Source organism: Cnephaeus nilssonii, assembly GCF_951640355.1.
Source record: "Cnephaeus nilssonii genome assembly, chromosome: 14".
Classification (NCBI taxonomy): domain Eukaryota; kingdom Metazoa; phylum Chordata; class Mammalia; order Chiroptera; family Vespertilionidae; genus Cnephaeus; species Cnephaeus nilssonii.
In genome coordinates this window covers 66,205,566-66,219,042 of record NC_137085.1, presented here as the reverse complement: position 1 = coordinate 66,219,042, position 13,477 = coordinate 66,205,566, and the positions used below count along the sequence as shown (strand labels likewise).

The 13,477-nt window shown below is 38.1% G+C and overlaps 1 protein-coding gene across 1 annotated transcript in view; it reads left to right on the top strand.

Moving 5' to 3' along the window:
* PLAA (phospholipase A2 activating protein) overlaps nt 1-13,477 on the top strand; it is a 36,610-nt gene that overhangs the window by 2,219 nt on the left and 20,914 nt on the right. The window contains exons 2-6 of the mRNA XM_079790096.1: nt 6,989-7,182; nt 10,090-10,190; nt 10,278-10,398; nt 11,604-11,771; nt 12,201-12,336. Of these exons, the coding sequence (XP_079646222.1) occupies nt 6,989-7,182; nt 10,090-10,190; nt 10,278-10,398; nt 11,604-11,771; nt 12,201-12,336 (720 nt within the window). The remainder of the gene's footprint in view (nt 1-6,988; nt 7,183-10,089; nt 10,191-10,277; nt 10,399-11,603; nt 11,772-12,200; nt 12,337-13,477) is intronic.

Here is a 13,477-nt window from a genome sequence, read left to right as displayed (position 1 = left end):
GACAAGAACTTAAATCCCTGGAGTGATTGTGTTTACCAGGAACTTGAGGAACTTTGTGCTGAAATGATCCTCTATCTGAAAACTTGTTCTTTAGTTTAACTCGTGTTGTTTTTTTGTTTTGTTTTTCAAAATGTATTTATTTTTTCACCTAACGCTGACTGAGAGCCTGCATTGTGCCAGGCACAGGGCTAGATGGTAGGTAATTAGAGAGAGAAGATAGTTTTACTTCTCATTTCCAGTTGCTTAGGGTAGAGCATCTCATAGTCACTGGGTGATGAACTTCTTATGTACCCCAAACTAGAGTGTCTCAACCATACTTTTAGTGTTATAAAAATGTCCTCATGCTGATATACTGACAATTTTTATTTCATTGCATATTAATACAGTAGTGAAGTGCTGTAAAATGTTTGGAGCCAAGTAGTTAATGAAGGTTGTTTTCCTTAGGTTTCTGGATCAGGTGATATAGGGATGGACTGGAAATGATGGGGGAATTTAGTTTCAGGGATGCAGAATAGTTCAAGGGTGGACTAGATACCTCATCTTTCCCAAAAGCCCATTGGGAACCCCCAAAATACCTGGGCCTTCTGACAGTCCTTCAGAAAGGAGACATATTTTTCTTTCTTTCTGTTTTTTTTTTTTTGTTTTTTTTTTGGTTGTACATTAAACTGAACCAGTCAGCATACCATTCTTTGAGATTGCTTCAGGACGCTATAAGCCCACTTCAGATTAAACTGGATTTCTCAAGTCTATCACAGCTATGCTTTGCCTTTTGAAAACTATCCGTATATTGGAAGACACAACCACAGATTTTACGTCCTGCATTAAATCTCTCCTGACTATGCCGTGGTCTCATAAACACTCATCACTTTGGGACCTTAGACACATACTTCTATGGGGTTTGTTAATAAATCAGAGCAAGTCCCTTCCCACTCCCCATTTCTTTCTTTCTTTAAATTTATTTTATTGTTTAAAGTATTACATATAGTAGTACATATATCTCCTTTTTTTCCCCATTGACCTTCCCCCAGCCTCCCCTAGCCCCTGTCACATGCCCTCATCCCCCCCACCCCCAGTGTCTTGTGTCCATTGGTTGTGCTTGTATATATTTTATTGATTTTTTACAGAGAGGAAGGGAGAGGGATAGAGAGTTAGAAACATTAATGAGAGAGAAACATTGATCAGCTGCCTCCTGCACACCCCCTACTGGGGATGTGCCTACAACCAAGTTACATGCCCTTGACCAGAATCGAACCTGGGATCCTTCAGTCCACAGGCCGATGCTCTATCCACTGAACCAAACTGGTTAGGGCCCCATTTCCCTTTCTTGAAGGCAAAATTTTCATCTCCTAACTGCTTATTTTTTATTTTACTTTCTTATCTGTATATAAAATGCTGTACAGTCATGTGCTGCTTAACTAGGGGAATACATTCTGAGAAAAGTGTCAATAGGTGATCTTGCTGTGCGAACTTCAGAGTTCACATACACTAATCTAAATGTTAGAGTCTGACTACACACCTAGACTATATGCCAGTGATGGCGGACCTATGACACGCGTGTCAGCACTGACACGTGTAGCCATTTCTGATGACACGTGGCCGATGAGGCGGCCGCATGCCGAGGATGAAACATTTGCGAAATAATGTTTTTTCCTCAAAGTGACACACTACCCGAGTTATGCTCAGTTTTTTGGCGAAGTTTGACACACCAAGCTCAAAAGGTTGCCCATCACTGCTATATGCTCTTAAAATACAGTCCTGTACATCACGTTACTGTACAAAACAACACCAGATTAAATCATGCACAAGAGACAATGATACAAATTCAGAGACCCCGTAAACAGATGTATGAGGCTCCTGCAGTGTAACACAGCTTACTGTTTTACAGCCAACTTATTTTTATGAGTATACTCTAAAATAACCATAAAAAGCATAGTATAGTAAATACATAAAACCAGTTATGTGGCCTTTTATTATCATTATCAAGTACATAATAGTATGTGCTATACTTTTATATGAATGGTAGTCCAGTAGGTTTGTTTACACCAGCATCACTACATTGTAATCTTATGGGATTACCATCCTATGCAGTGCATGACTATATTGCTATTTCTTTTTATTTTTAAAGTGTATTTCAGGTATTTTCTATAGATCTTATTGTGGAATATGAGAATTTAGCTCTCTTTTCACCTTCTGCCAATGCCTATCACATATGCCCTTAAATTGACTTTATTTAAGCTGAATCAGTATTGTGACTGTACAGAGTCTGTGTGCACCTAAGCTATGGAGTAAACAATGATAATTTCAACAATTTTATGATCTCCCTATAGCTACTAATTGCCTTATTTTGGGTTTTCATTTGCTTAATTTTCTATGTATCACTAGTTCAGCTTTGAATGCTAGTTGTTTATCTCTCTCCTTTCAAGACTTACCATATTTTCCAGCCTATAAGATGACTGGGCGTATAAGATTTTCCTGGGTTAAAAAGTCGTCTTATATGCCAGAAAATACGGTATATTGGACTATATTGATGGGATTAGATATAATGGATTAGATATATTGGACTACCGTATTTTCCGGTGTATAAGACAACTTTTTAACCCAGGAAAATCTTATACGCCCAGTCGTCTTATACGCCGGAAAATACGGTAGACATATTGGATATTTTACAGTTTCATCTTTCTTTTGGTGGAAACTTTCTGACCTGCTCTATCTCCCCCTGGTACACAACTAATCCTAGGACCTCCCTTTATTGTCATCTCCTCTCTCCCCTTTTGGACCTCTTGTGTTTTATTTATTTACTAGTGGCCCGGTGCACGAAATTCGTGCACAGAGGGGGGGCGGTTCCCTCAGCCCAGCCTGCACCCTCTCCAATCAGGACCCCTTGGGGGATGTCCAACTGCTGGTTTAGGCCTGATCTGGATTGAGCCTAAACTGGCAGTCGGACATCCCTCTCACAATCTGGGACCGCTGGCTCCTAACCGCTCACCTGCCTGCCTGCCTGATCACCCCTAACTGCCTCTGCCTGCCTGATCTCGCCTCCAACTGCCCTCCCCTGCCGGCCTGATCTCGCCCTCAACTGACCTCCTCTGCTGGCCAATTTGGTTTTAATTGGTCAGTTTCTATGCCCGTCATTGTCAAAAGCTCCGCCTTCTAGGCAGCCATTGGCTCCTTACAGTCACCCAGATTTGGTTCTAATTGGTCAGTTTCTATGCCAGTCAGCATCAAAAGCTCCGCCTCCTAGGCAGCCATTGGCTCCTTACATTCACCCAGATTTGGTTCTGATTGGTCAGTTTCTATGCCAGTCATCGTCTCTGGGCCTATCAACAGGGCCTGATCAGAAAGGCAGGGCTGATCAGCAGCCCCGATGGAGGCTGGAAGAGAAATGGAGGCAGGGCTGCTGGCTAGGCTTGAAGGGAAAGAGAGAGGCAAGTGCTGGTCAAAAGCTGCCTCAGACGCTACAGATCAGCCCCTGCTTCTCTCTTCAGGTCTCTTTCTGGGCCTGATTCAAAGCCCCCTCAGCAGTTACTGCTGGGTCACCATGCCTGCAGTTGCAGTAGTCAGCGCTGGGTGGCCATGGCAGCCCAGTGCTGACTTCCAGATGGTCGGCCTTTGGTCGTGATCCCTCATTACATCCTGGCTCTTTATTATAGAGTTTTTAAAAATATGTATTTATTGATTTCAGAGAGGAGAGGGAGAGAGAGAGAGAGTGATAGAAACATCAATGATGAGAGAGAATCATTGATTGGCTGCCCCCTACGGGGGATTGAGCCCGCAACCTGTGCATGTGCCTTTGACTGGGATCGAACCTGGGACCCTTCAGTCTGCAGGCCAAGGTTTGATCCACTGAGCCAAACCAGCTAGGGCTCAATATCCTTTTACTTTCTCTTTCTTGGTTTTCTCCCTTGATGTCTTATTGGAGCACATCTTCCAGGAGCTTCCTGAAAGCAGTGCAAGTCCAAAAAGGATTTTACTCTTCCTTGCTACTTGAATAATAATTAAAATATTTGCATCATTCTAATTTTCAAATAATATTCCTCCAGTATTTTTATGCCTTTGTCCCATTGTATGCTAGCCTTTAGTGTTACAGTTGAGAAGACTGGAGCCATTCTGATTCTTGACCTATTATTTTGTTCTGTCTAAAAGGCAGTCAAGTATTCATCCATTGTTCAGGGTCATTAGTGGACCCTTTTAATATGAAAACTCATAAATTCTGGGACATTTTCTTAAATTCATTCTTTGGTTTCGTCTTCATTTTCTCTGTGCTCTTTTCTGGAACTTTTTATCCAGATATTGAACTTGTTTCTAAATTTCTTTTTTAATTCTCTTGTTCTTTTTTTTTGCTATACTTTCTCAAAATTGCCTTGACTTCTTATGAAATTATGTTGTTGTTTCATGTCTGCAATATCTTGTATCTCTGAATATGGTAGTGATGTTTTTTTTGTATTATTTTTGTTACTCCTTTACAAAGGATATGTTTTTATTGATTTTTTATTGAGAGAGCAAGGGGGAGAGAGAGAGGGAAACATCGGTCAGTTGCCTCCTGTATACACCCCAACTGGGAATTGAACCTGCAACCTGGAAATGTTCCCTGACTGGGAATTGAACCTGAGACCCTTCGGAGCACAGGACTACACTCCAAGCAACTGAGCCACTCTGCCAGGGCTGATTTTTAAAAGTTATTTTATCCTTAGTGGTCTGTTTCCCCCCAAATGTTTTTTTTTTTCCCCTCCCTGTTTGTTTTGGTCATTATATATCTCCTGGAGAAGCCTTTCCCCAGATGTCTGATAATCCTTATTCTGTGCTGTGTAAGGGTGGAGAACTAAAAAGTTTCTGAATAGCACTCACTCCTCATGGGTGAGGCTGGCTGGCTGGCTGTGAGCTTCAGGTAGGGTTATCTGGCTGGACCATTTCATTGGGCTGGTCTGCCTAGAGCAGTGATGGCGAACCTATGACACGCGTGTCAGCACTGACACGCGTAGCCATTTCTAATGCCGAGGATGAAACATTTGCTGCTCCTGAGGATGAAACATTTGCGAAATAATGTTTTTTCCTCAAAGTGACACACTACCCGAGTTATGCTCAGTTTTTTGGCGAAGTTTGACACACCAAGCTCAAAAGGTTGCCCATCACTGGCCTAGAGGATGACTGCTTGGTCTCCAGGATTTTGTCTTTGGTGGTCTTGGCCTCTGTTATGAATGTACCTGTTCCTCATACCCCAGGGCTCAACTATGATTTGTGTCCCCCAAGACTTTCACCTTTTCTAAAGAAAAAACTCCAGACTTGCTGGCGTGCAAGAGGGCAGTCGCCTGGCCGAGGTGTCTAGCTGTTTTTTTTCTTTCTTCTTAATACTTGAGTACTTAATACTTGAGTACTTAATACTTAAGTACTTATTGGTTCAAGAAGTACTTAATTCTTACCATGTAGAATATTGTGCTGGGAACTTGAGAAGATAAAAAGAACCAGGTCTGGATTCTGCCATTAAGAACTTCTCAGATCAATACGAAAGATGCATGCAAACATCTGTACTGGGATTCTCAGGGACACACACAGGTCAATTTAGTGGTTTACATAATACAGATTTTTTTTATCATATCCTATCTTTTAAATTTCTTTGGGTTTATTGATAAAATGGTTTCTAAAAACACATTTTTAAAAAACCCATTAAAATAAAGTGGACAGGTTTAAAAATGGCTACTACCAAATACCTTCCTTTGAAGATTTTTTTTTCCATGATTCAACTTCTGATTCTGAAGACTTTCAACTAGTCTTCCTTATTTTAGTTCCTACCTTTTCTTGTCCCCATTTTTAGTGGTACATACATAATGCTATTGATTCTTTAGCCTTTTGGGGATTTATTGGTAGATTGGTTCCCTGCTGCCTACATACATAGATACATACATACCTGCATATATATATCTATATGTATGTGTATATATATATGTACATATATATTTTAAGAGAGGCATAAACCCACAAGGCTAGGAAGAATGAGAAAAAAAAGAACAGGACTATAACTTCCAGTAGTGAAGCTGACAGAAAAGTAGTAAGAGTCTTGGGAGACAGGAGAAAAATGAGTTCTAGGCAGGCGGCAGGGAAAGTAGAGAACCAATTTACCCATGAATGCCCAAAAGCCTCAAAAACTAGCAGCATTATTTGCCTACACACACACACTGTTTTAGTGGTGTTTGGGAAGGGAGTGAAAATGGATGAGGGTGTTCAGTCTTTACTCAGGAGTCTTAATCTCTTTATGTATATCTCATCTCTTTCAACTAGACTGCAAACTCCTTGATTTAGCTTGAGTCAGATATATAATTCTTTATATCCCTCTCAGTAACTAACCAACTTCCATGTAGTATATCATAATCTGTTGTTAGACTTGTTATGCAAGGCAGTGATGCTAAGTGACTAAGTGTGGAACAAATTGGTAATCTTTCTAATCCCCAGCGAGTTGATGTGCTGTGTCCCTAGAGCAGTCATTTATACATAGCTGTATTAGTTCCTATAGTTTGCATATTGAGAATGATTGATATTCTATTTAGATACATATGTTATGTTTCATAGTGTGAAAATGTCCTCAGTGTTTAAGGCTTATTGATAGTGGGTTCCATTATCCTAATTGCATGAATGTTTCACTTCACCACGGATTTCTCACGGTAACAATTACTGATAAGTAGAAATGAAAACGGAGGATGAGGAAAGCAACTTAATATATTTGTTACCCTCTCTTTCCTTCCTTGTTCTTCCTGTTAGTTAACATACTGTTATTAATGAAAACCTAATTAAACTTTTCCAAAGGTAATATAAATCTTTGTAGTAGCTGATATATATTAGCTATTTAATATTTAATTTAAAACAATAGATACTTGAAATAGTGTGCACTCTGTAAAGTTCAACCTAGACACTAAATGAAAATGAGTACTTTGACAACTGTGTTCTAGGCTATGTTAGAGAACAAATGTATGTCTTATTTATTATCATGTCTTTCTAGTCCTAACAGGGGCTTCACAGAAATGCACTGTATGAGTGGCCACTCCAATTTTGTATCTTGCGTGTGCATCATACCTTCAAGTGACGCATATCCTCATGGACTAATCGCCACTGGAGGAAATGACCATAATATTTGCATTTTTTCACTGGAGAGCCCAGCACCACTTTACATTCTAAAAGGTCACAAAAATGCTGGTGAGTATAGTGCTTTGGTGTGTTTCTATTCGGAAAAAATATATATATTCTTTTGAAAGTAAAATTTACAGATAATTTTTTTCCTGTTTTTTTTTTTTTTTTTTTTTTTCTTATGTTTGTTAACCTATTGCTAATAGGCTTGGTAGTAAAAACCTTTTTTGGATCAGAATTTTGTTTTATAACTTCTGTCACAGATTTACTGTTATTATTAGTAAAGTTTATTGTGCTTACACAGGGGTGGACAAAAGTAGGTTTACAGTGGTAATACAAATAGTACAGTAATTAATAAATAATAATACATGATTAAACTGTTTCCCATACTCACAACTGTAAACCTACTTTTTGTCCACCCCTGTGTATGTGTATTTAAAAAGTAAAGTGTTGCCGAAACTGGTTTGGCTCAGTGGATAGAGTGTCGGCCTGCGGACTGAAGGGTCCCAGGTTCGATTCCGGTCAAGGGCACATGCCTTGGTTGCGGGCACATTCCCAGTGGGGGGTGTGCAGGAGGCATCTGATCGATGTTTCTCTCTCATCGATGTTTCTAACTTTCCCTCTCCCTTCCTCTCTGTAAAAAATCAATAAACATATATATATATATATATATAAAATAAATAAAAAGTAAAGTGTTCAGCCCAACCAATGTGGCTCAATGGTTGAGTGTAGACCTATGAACTAGGAGGTCATGGTTTGATTTCTGGTCAGGGCATGTGCCCAGCTTGCTGGCTCGATCCCCAGAAGGGGGCGTGCAGGAGGCAGCTGATGGATGATTCTCATCATTTTATATCTCCCTTTCTCTGAAATCAATCAAAAAATATTTTTTAAAAAGACTAAAATTTTCAGTTATAAAAGGTATAGGCTGTATAATTTTGATACACTTGTGATTTTGGATTTTCGGCTATTTTGTGCAAGGAATTCACTGAAGAAAACAGTATTTTTTAATCTTCTGACTATTATGTCTATTTATACAGCAAAAACGGATGTGTTTATAGCTCTGGTATCATTGAAGAGAAATACTTTTGAATATCATTTTCTGTGATTTGTGTATACTATTTCTGATTCTGAAATTCCTGAATTTGTGTATGGCTTAGCAGCTCTTTGTAGTAAAATGATATGCTTAAGCAATTAAGTATGTGTACTTATTTTTAATGTATCTAGAATAGTTTGGAACATCTGTAAGCAAATAGTTTGGCCCATAAGTACTTTAAACTTAATTTCATTAAGTTTATAAAATGTTTTTGTGTGTATGTATGTGAAATCTTCAATACAGAGTGATACAGATTTTTTTTTTTACTTTCTTATAGAAATCTTCATTATATACAAAAGTAGGGTGGCCAGGCAAAATCTCATTTCTTATCAAATATCCAGTGAATGCTTACATTTCCCAGTTGTCTCATAAATGTTTTTTTACAGTTTGTTTAACTTGTGACCCAAACAAGGTTCACATGTCTTTCAGTCTGTCAATTTGTTTCCTTTTTCCCTCTCCATTGGAAACCAGCTTATTTTACCTGTAGAATGTCCAGCAATCTGAATTTTGCTGATTAGAGCCTTTTTGTTCCCTTTAACATGTTCCTCAATCTTCTATATGACTTGTAAGCTATTATTTAAATCTAGAAGCTTGAACAGATGCATATTCAAGTTTTTGGCAAGAACACTTTATAAAAAGTATTGGGTATTTAACACATCCATCAAGAGGAACATAATATCTTTTTTTGTGATGTTGAGATTGATCAGTAGGTTCTTGTGTTGTACATCCATTCATTATAAAATTTCCATCAGCTTTTTAGCACCTATTGATGATCATTGTATAGATCCAGTATTTCATTAATATTTTCAAGATGACTGTACTCTAATTCTGTCATTATTTCTGCATTTAATAACTAGCATTTTTCTATATAGAACTTTTCCACATCAACTCTTTGGTTACCATGTGAGAATTTTATACAGAGAAGCCAGGTTAAATGCTTTTCTTGTCCCGTCTCCCACTTCTTTTACTGGGTTTCAAAATAACTTGGCTCCCTAAAATCTTTTCCCCCTCAAATTGTCCCACATTTGACCATTGGAACCCTTTAAATTGGCTCCTGTGACCAGAGAATAAATCTCCATCTCCTGCAGTGAGTGAGGGTGCACTGTCCTGACACTGCAGGCTGAGAGGAGAGATCTAGTGCTTCACTGTGTTGTGTGCAGACTGTGAATCACTCTTCTCACTTTTCAAGTCCTTTGCTTAGCCCCATCCTTCATGGAACCAACAGTGGCTGCATACTGAGCCTCATAGTTGTAGTACCCTGTCACTCTGCTCCTGAGTTCCTCTTGTGGGTGTTTAAATTATAACCTTCCTCCATTTGGCTAAGGCAGTTATACTAGTTTCAATCTTATTTGGCCTTGTAGATTAATACCATTTATAGCATTACTGCAGACAATCTGCCATTTTTAATCACAATTCTGTCTTTCTTTGTTTCCATGTTTTTAGATGACTCTTCATTTATAATTTTTAGCCTGTATAATTTTACATCAATAAAACATTTACTTAACCATTACATTACTATTGAACACTTAGTTCCAGTTTTTTTGTCATAGAGTGACTCTAAATATCTATATAAACAGCATTTCAAAATCATTGCCTTATGTGGTTTCTTAGATTGTGCAACCCACTTAATCCTCTTCCCTCATTTCCAGACGAGGAACCTGAGGTTGAGTATATCCCTGTGATCAGACAGCTCAGAAGTGTCATCTCTAGTACTTGCATCAGGCAGTCTGACAACAGTCTTGATCAGTGCACACTTCTGCATCTCCATTGAGTTAAGCCTTATTTGGCTAATATACTATCCCTGTGTTTTTTAAATTGCAATGCTTTAATAACTAACAAGATTGAACTTTTTCTATGTGAATGCCTTTTTTTTTTTCCTTTAGTTTGTAGTCTTTCATCTGGAAAATTTGGGACATTACTTAGTGGCTCATGGGACACCACTGCTAAAGTCTGGCTGAATGACAAATGCATGATGACCTTACAGGTACAGTAGTTCTGTGTGAATGTGCTAGATAATAATTAAGTACGGTGACTCAGTAGCAACTTAAATTAATATCCATTTTTCTTTCAGGGTCATACAGCTGCAGTCTGGGCTGTAAAGATCCTACCTGAACAGGGCTTAATGTTAACTGGATCAGCAGACAAGACTATTAAACTGTGGAAAGCTGGAAGATGTGAGAGGACTTTTTCAGGTAATACAGAGTAGACAACTTTTATAATCTCATTGCTTCATATTTACTCAGATGGTCTCTTTCTCAAAGGTTTAGAACAGGCGTCCTCAAACTACGGCCCGCGGGCCACATGCGGGTATTTTTGCCGTTTTGTTTTTTTACTTCAAAATAAGATATGTGCAGTGTGCATAGGAATTTGTTTATAGTTTTTTTTAAACTGTAGTCCGGCCCTCCAACGGTCTGAGGGACAGTGAACTGGCCCCCTGTTTAAAAAGTTTGAGGACCCCTGGTTTAGAACCTTGAAAGTGGTGGTTGAAAAACACCACCCACATCTTTTTTTTTTTTTTTTAATCCTCACCCAAGGATATGTATTACTGATTTTTTTTTAGAGAGCATAGTGATTTTAACTATTTAATTTAACCAAAGTCTCCAGTGACTCTTTGGGCTGGGCGGCCGCTTCAGTTCCCAGTCAGAGCATATACCTGGGTTGCAGGCTCAATCCCTGGTTGAGGCATGTATGGAAGGCAGCTGATCAATGTTTTTAGCTCTCCCTTCCTTTTCTCTAAGTGTGTCCTCGGGTGAGGATTAAAATATAATTTTTTTTTTTAAAAGAGGTAGGATAATAAATCCGGAAACTTGAATTCCTGTTTTAGCTTTGCCACTAATCTTGTTTTGGAGAAAGTAATCTCTCTCAATCTATTTTTGCATATTTTTATAAAGTTTACTTTTCTTTGATGGATTTAATATTTCAAACTTTAAGTAATTACAGTCTTTTGTAATCTTAGTTTTAAATTTTCTCTGGTGTTTTATAAATATTTCAGTATTGTATGGTAAGAAACTTAAGGGATATTTATTCGTTGTTATGTTTTCTGTTATATTTGAATATTGTGTATGTTATGAATTAATCTTGTTACTGGGGAAGAAAAGTTGAACTGTCAGGTAAAAAAGGAGAGTTGTGGAGATCAAAATTCTGTTTCTGGAAGGTTTGAAGAAAGAATTTGGAGAAGATGTGATGAATATAAAATAACTTCCCAAGACTGGTAAAAAAAAAGATATGGCCAAATCTGAAATATAAATTTTGGTTACCAGACTTTTCTACTGAAAATTGAATTTTTCAAATTTGAAATCACGCTTTACTATTCACTGATGTGTTTTGCATTGTTTTTGAAATACATAGAGCCATCACCCAAATCTATTTTATTGATTGACATAATTTTTTTAAACAGGGCATGAAGACTGTGTAAGAGGTTTGGCAATTTTGAGTGAAACAGAATTTCTTTCATGTGCAAATGATGCCAGTGTTAGAAGGTGGCAAATCACTGGAGAGTGTCTCGAAGTCTATTTTGGACATACAAATTATATTTATAGCATATCTATCTTTCCAAATTGTAAAGGTAAGATTATTTTATATCATGTATTTAAAATTTTGTATTAACCTTAGTTCCGTCAAATTCTTAAGGTGAGAGAAGGAGAACTGATCACCTAAATCAATTTACTAACTGTAACTTGAGTGATTTAGTGACTTCATATTTTTTCCTAAAGGAGAAAATGATATCATATTTATATTATTTTACATTTGATGGTTGTGAAAAGTTCTTAAGTATCTGAGGAAAGGCTTTACGTAATTTATTGGTATTTAGTATGTAAGATAAAAAATATATAAAAACCTGTTTTTTAGTTGTATAAAAGTGACAAATACATAGAATCTAAAACTATTATTTACTTTAGAGTTAAAAAAAAAAACCTGTCTAGAAAGATGGTATATATACATGTACTTAATTGTATTTATTCAACCTAGTTTTTTCTGTATTTATCAATTTTAGATTTTGTGACAACAGCAGAAGACAGATCTCTGAGAGTCTGGAAAAATGGAGAATGTGCTCAAACAATCCGACTTCCAGCTCAGTCTATATGGTGCTGCTGTGTGCTAGACAATGGTGACATTGTGGTTGGTGCGAGGTATTTATTTTCTAGTCAATCAATAAACAATATGTGTCTAGGACTGTGGTGGGCATTAGAATGCACAGAGATAGGCCACAAGGAATTTCAGGTGAATTGGAGAGACCATATGCACGATTCTGGTACTGAACAAAAGTAGTTGGCATAACAGCTTTCACACTAATGATGCTGGATTTATGATGTCAGTATTGTTCTATAAGTTGTTCAGTTGAAACTCTGAATGCAAAAGAAGTCAACAAAGGTAGAGATTGGTCTGGGAAAACTTTCTGGAGAAGAAATGTAGATGGGATTTTGAAAGATAATGAATAAGAAGGGAAATGAGAATTTTTAACAAAAGAAACTGTAAGTAAAGATGTAGCATGGGAATGAAAGTGATGTCTTAGGAGATAAAGGAAAATGGTGGAGGTCTAATGCTCGGGAAAAGTGGATAATAGGTAGTAAGATGGGGCTTACTTACAGATTCAGTGCTTGGGGTTAAAGGGTTATAGCTCTTGAACAAAAAGATGATTAAAGCAGGACTTGTGAATTTTTAAATATGGATGTTTTATTTAATTGATGTTAACAATGGGAAGGAAAGCCAATTAGAAAGCAGTTGCAGTATTAAAGGTGTGAAGTTATGAAATATTGCCCCCTTCATGGTACTGGATAAGAGAGGCAAACTTTTGGTGATTGGAAGTATCGTTAAGGACAATGGGGACAAGGGAGAACTGGATTGGTGCAGTAGGTGATGGTTGTGAGGCCCAAGTGGTGATCAGCCACATTCATGCCAGTGCATCATGGGCAGCTGGACAGGAGCCTAACAACTGACATCCTCTCTAATAAAATGGTAATATGCAAATTAACCATCACTCTGCTACATAAGCCACGCCTACCAGCCAAGCCACGCCCACCAGCCAATCAGGGCAAGTATGCAAATTAACCCCAATCCAAGATGGCTACAGCCACAGAGAGCAAGGTTTCCCAGGTAACAGAGGAAGCCAAGCTTTCCATAGCCGTTGCAGGCCTAAGCCTCCACTCAAGCTACAAAGTTTCAATTATAGAAGGTAAACAAATTCAAACAAATGGCGGCAGAATGGAGCTTGAGAGAGCAGGCCAGGGTTGCCGGCGGCAACAGGGGAAGCAAAGCTTTCGCACACCCTGG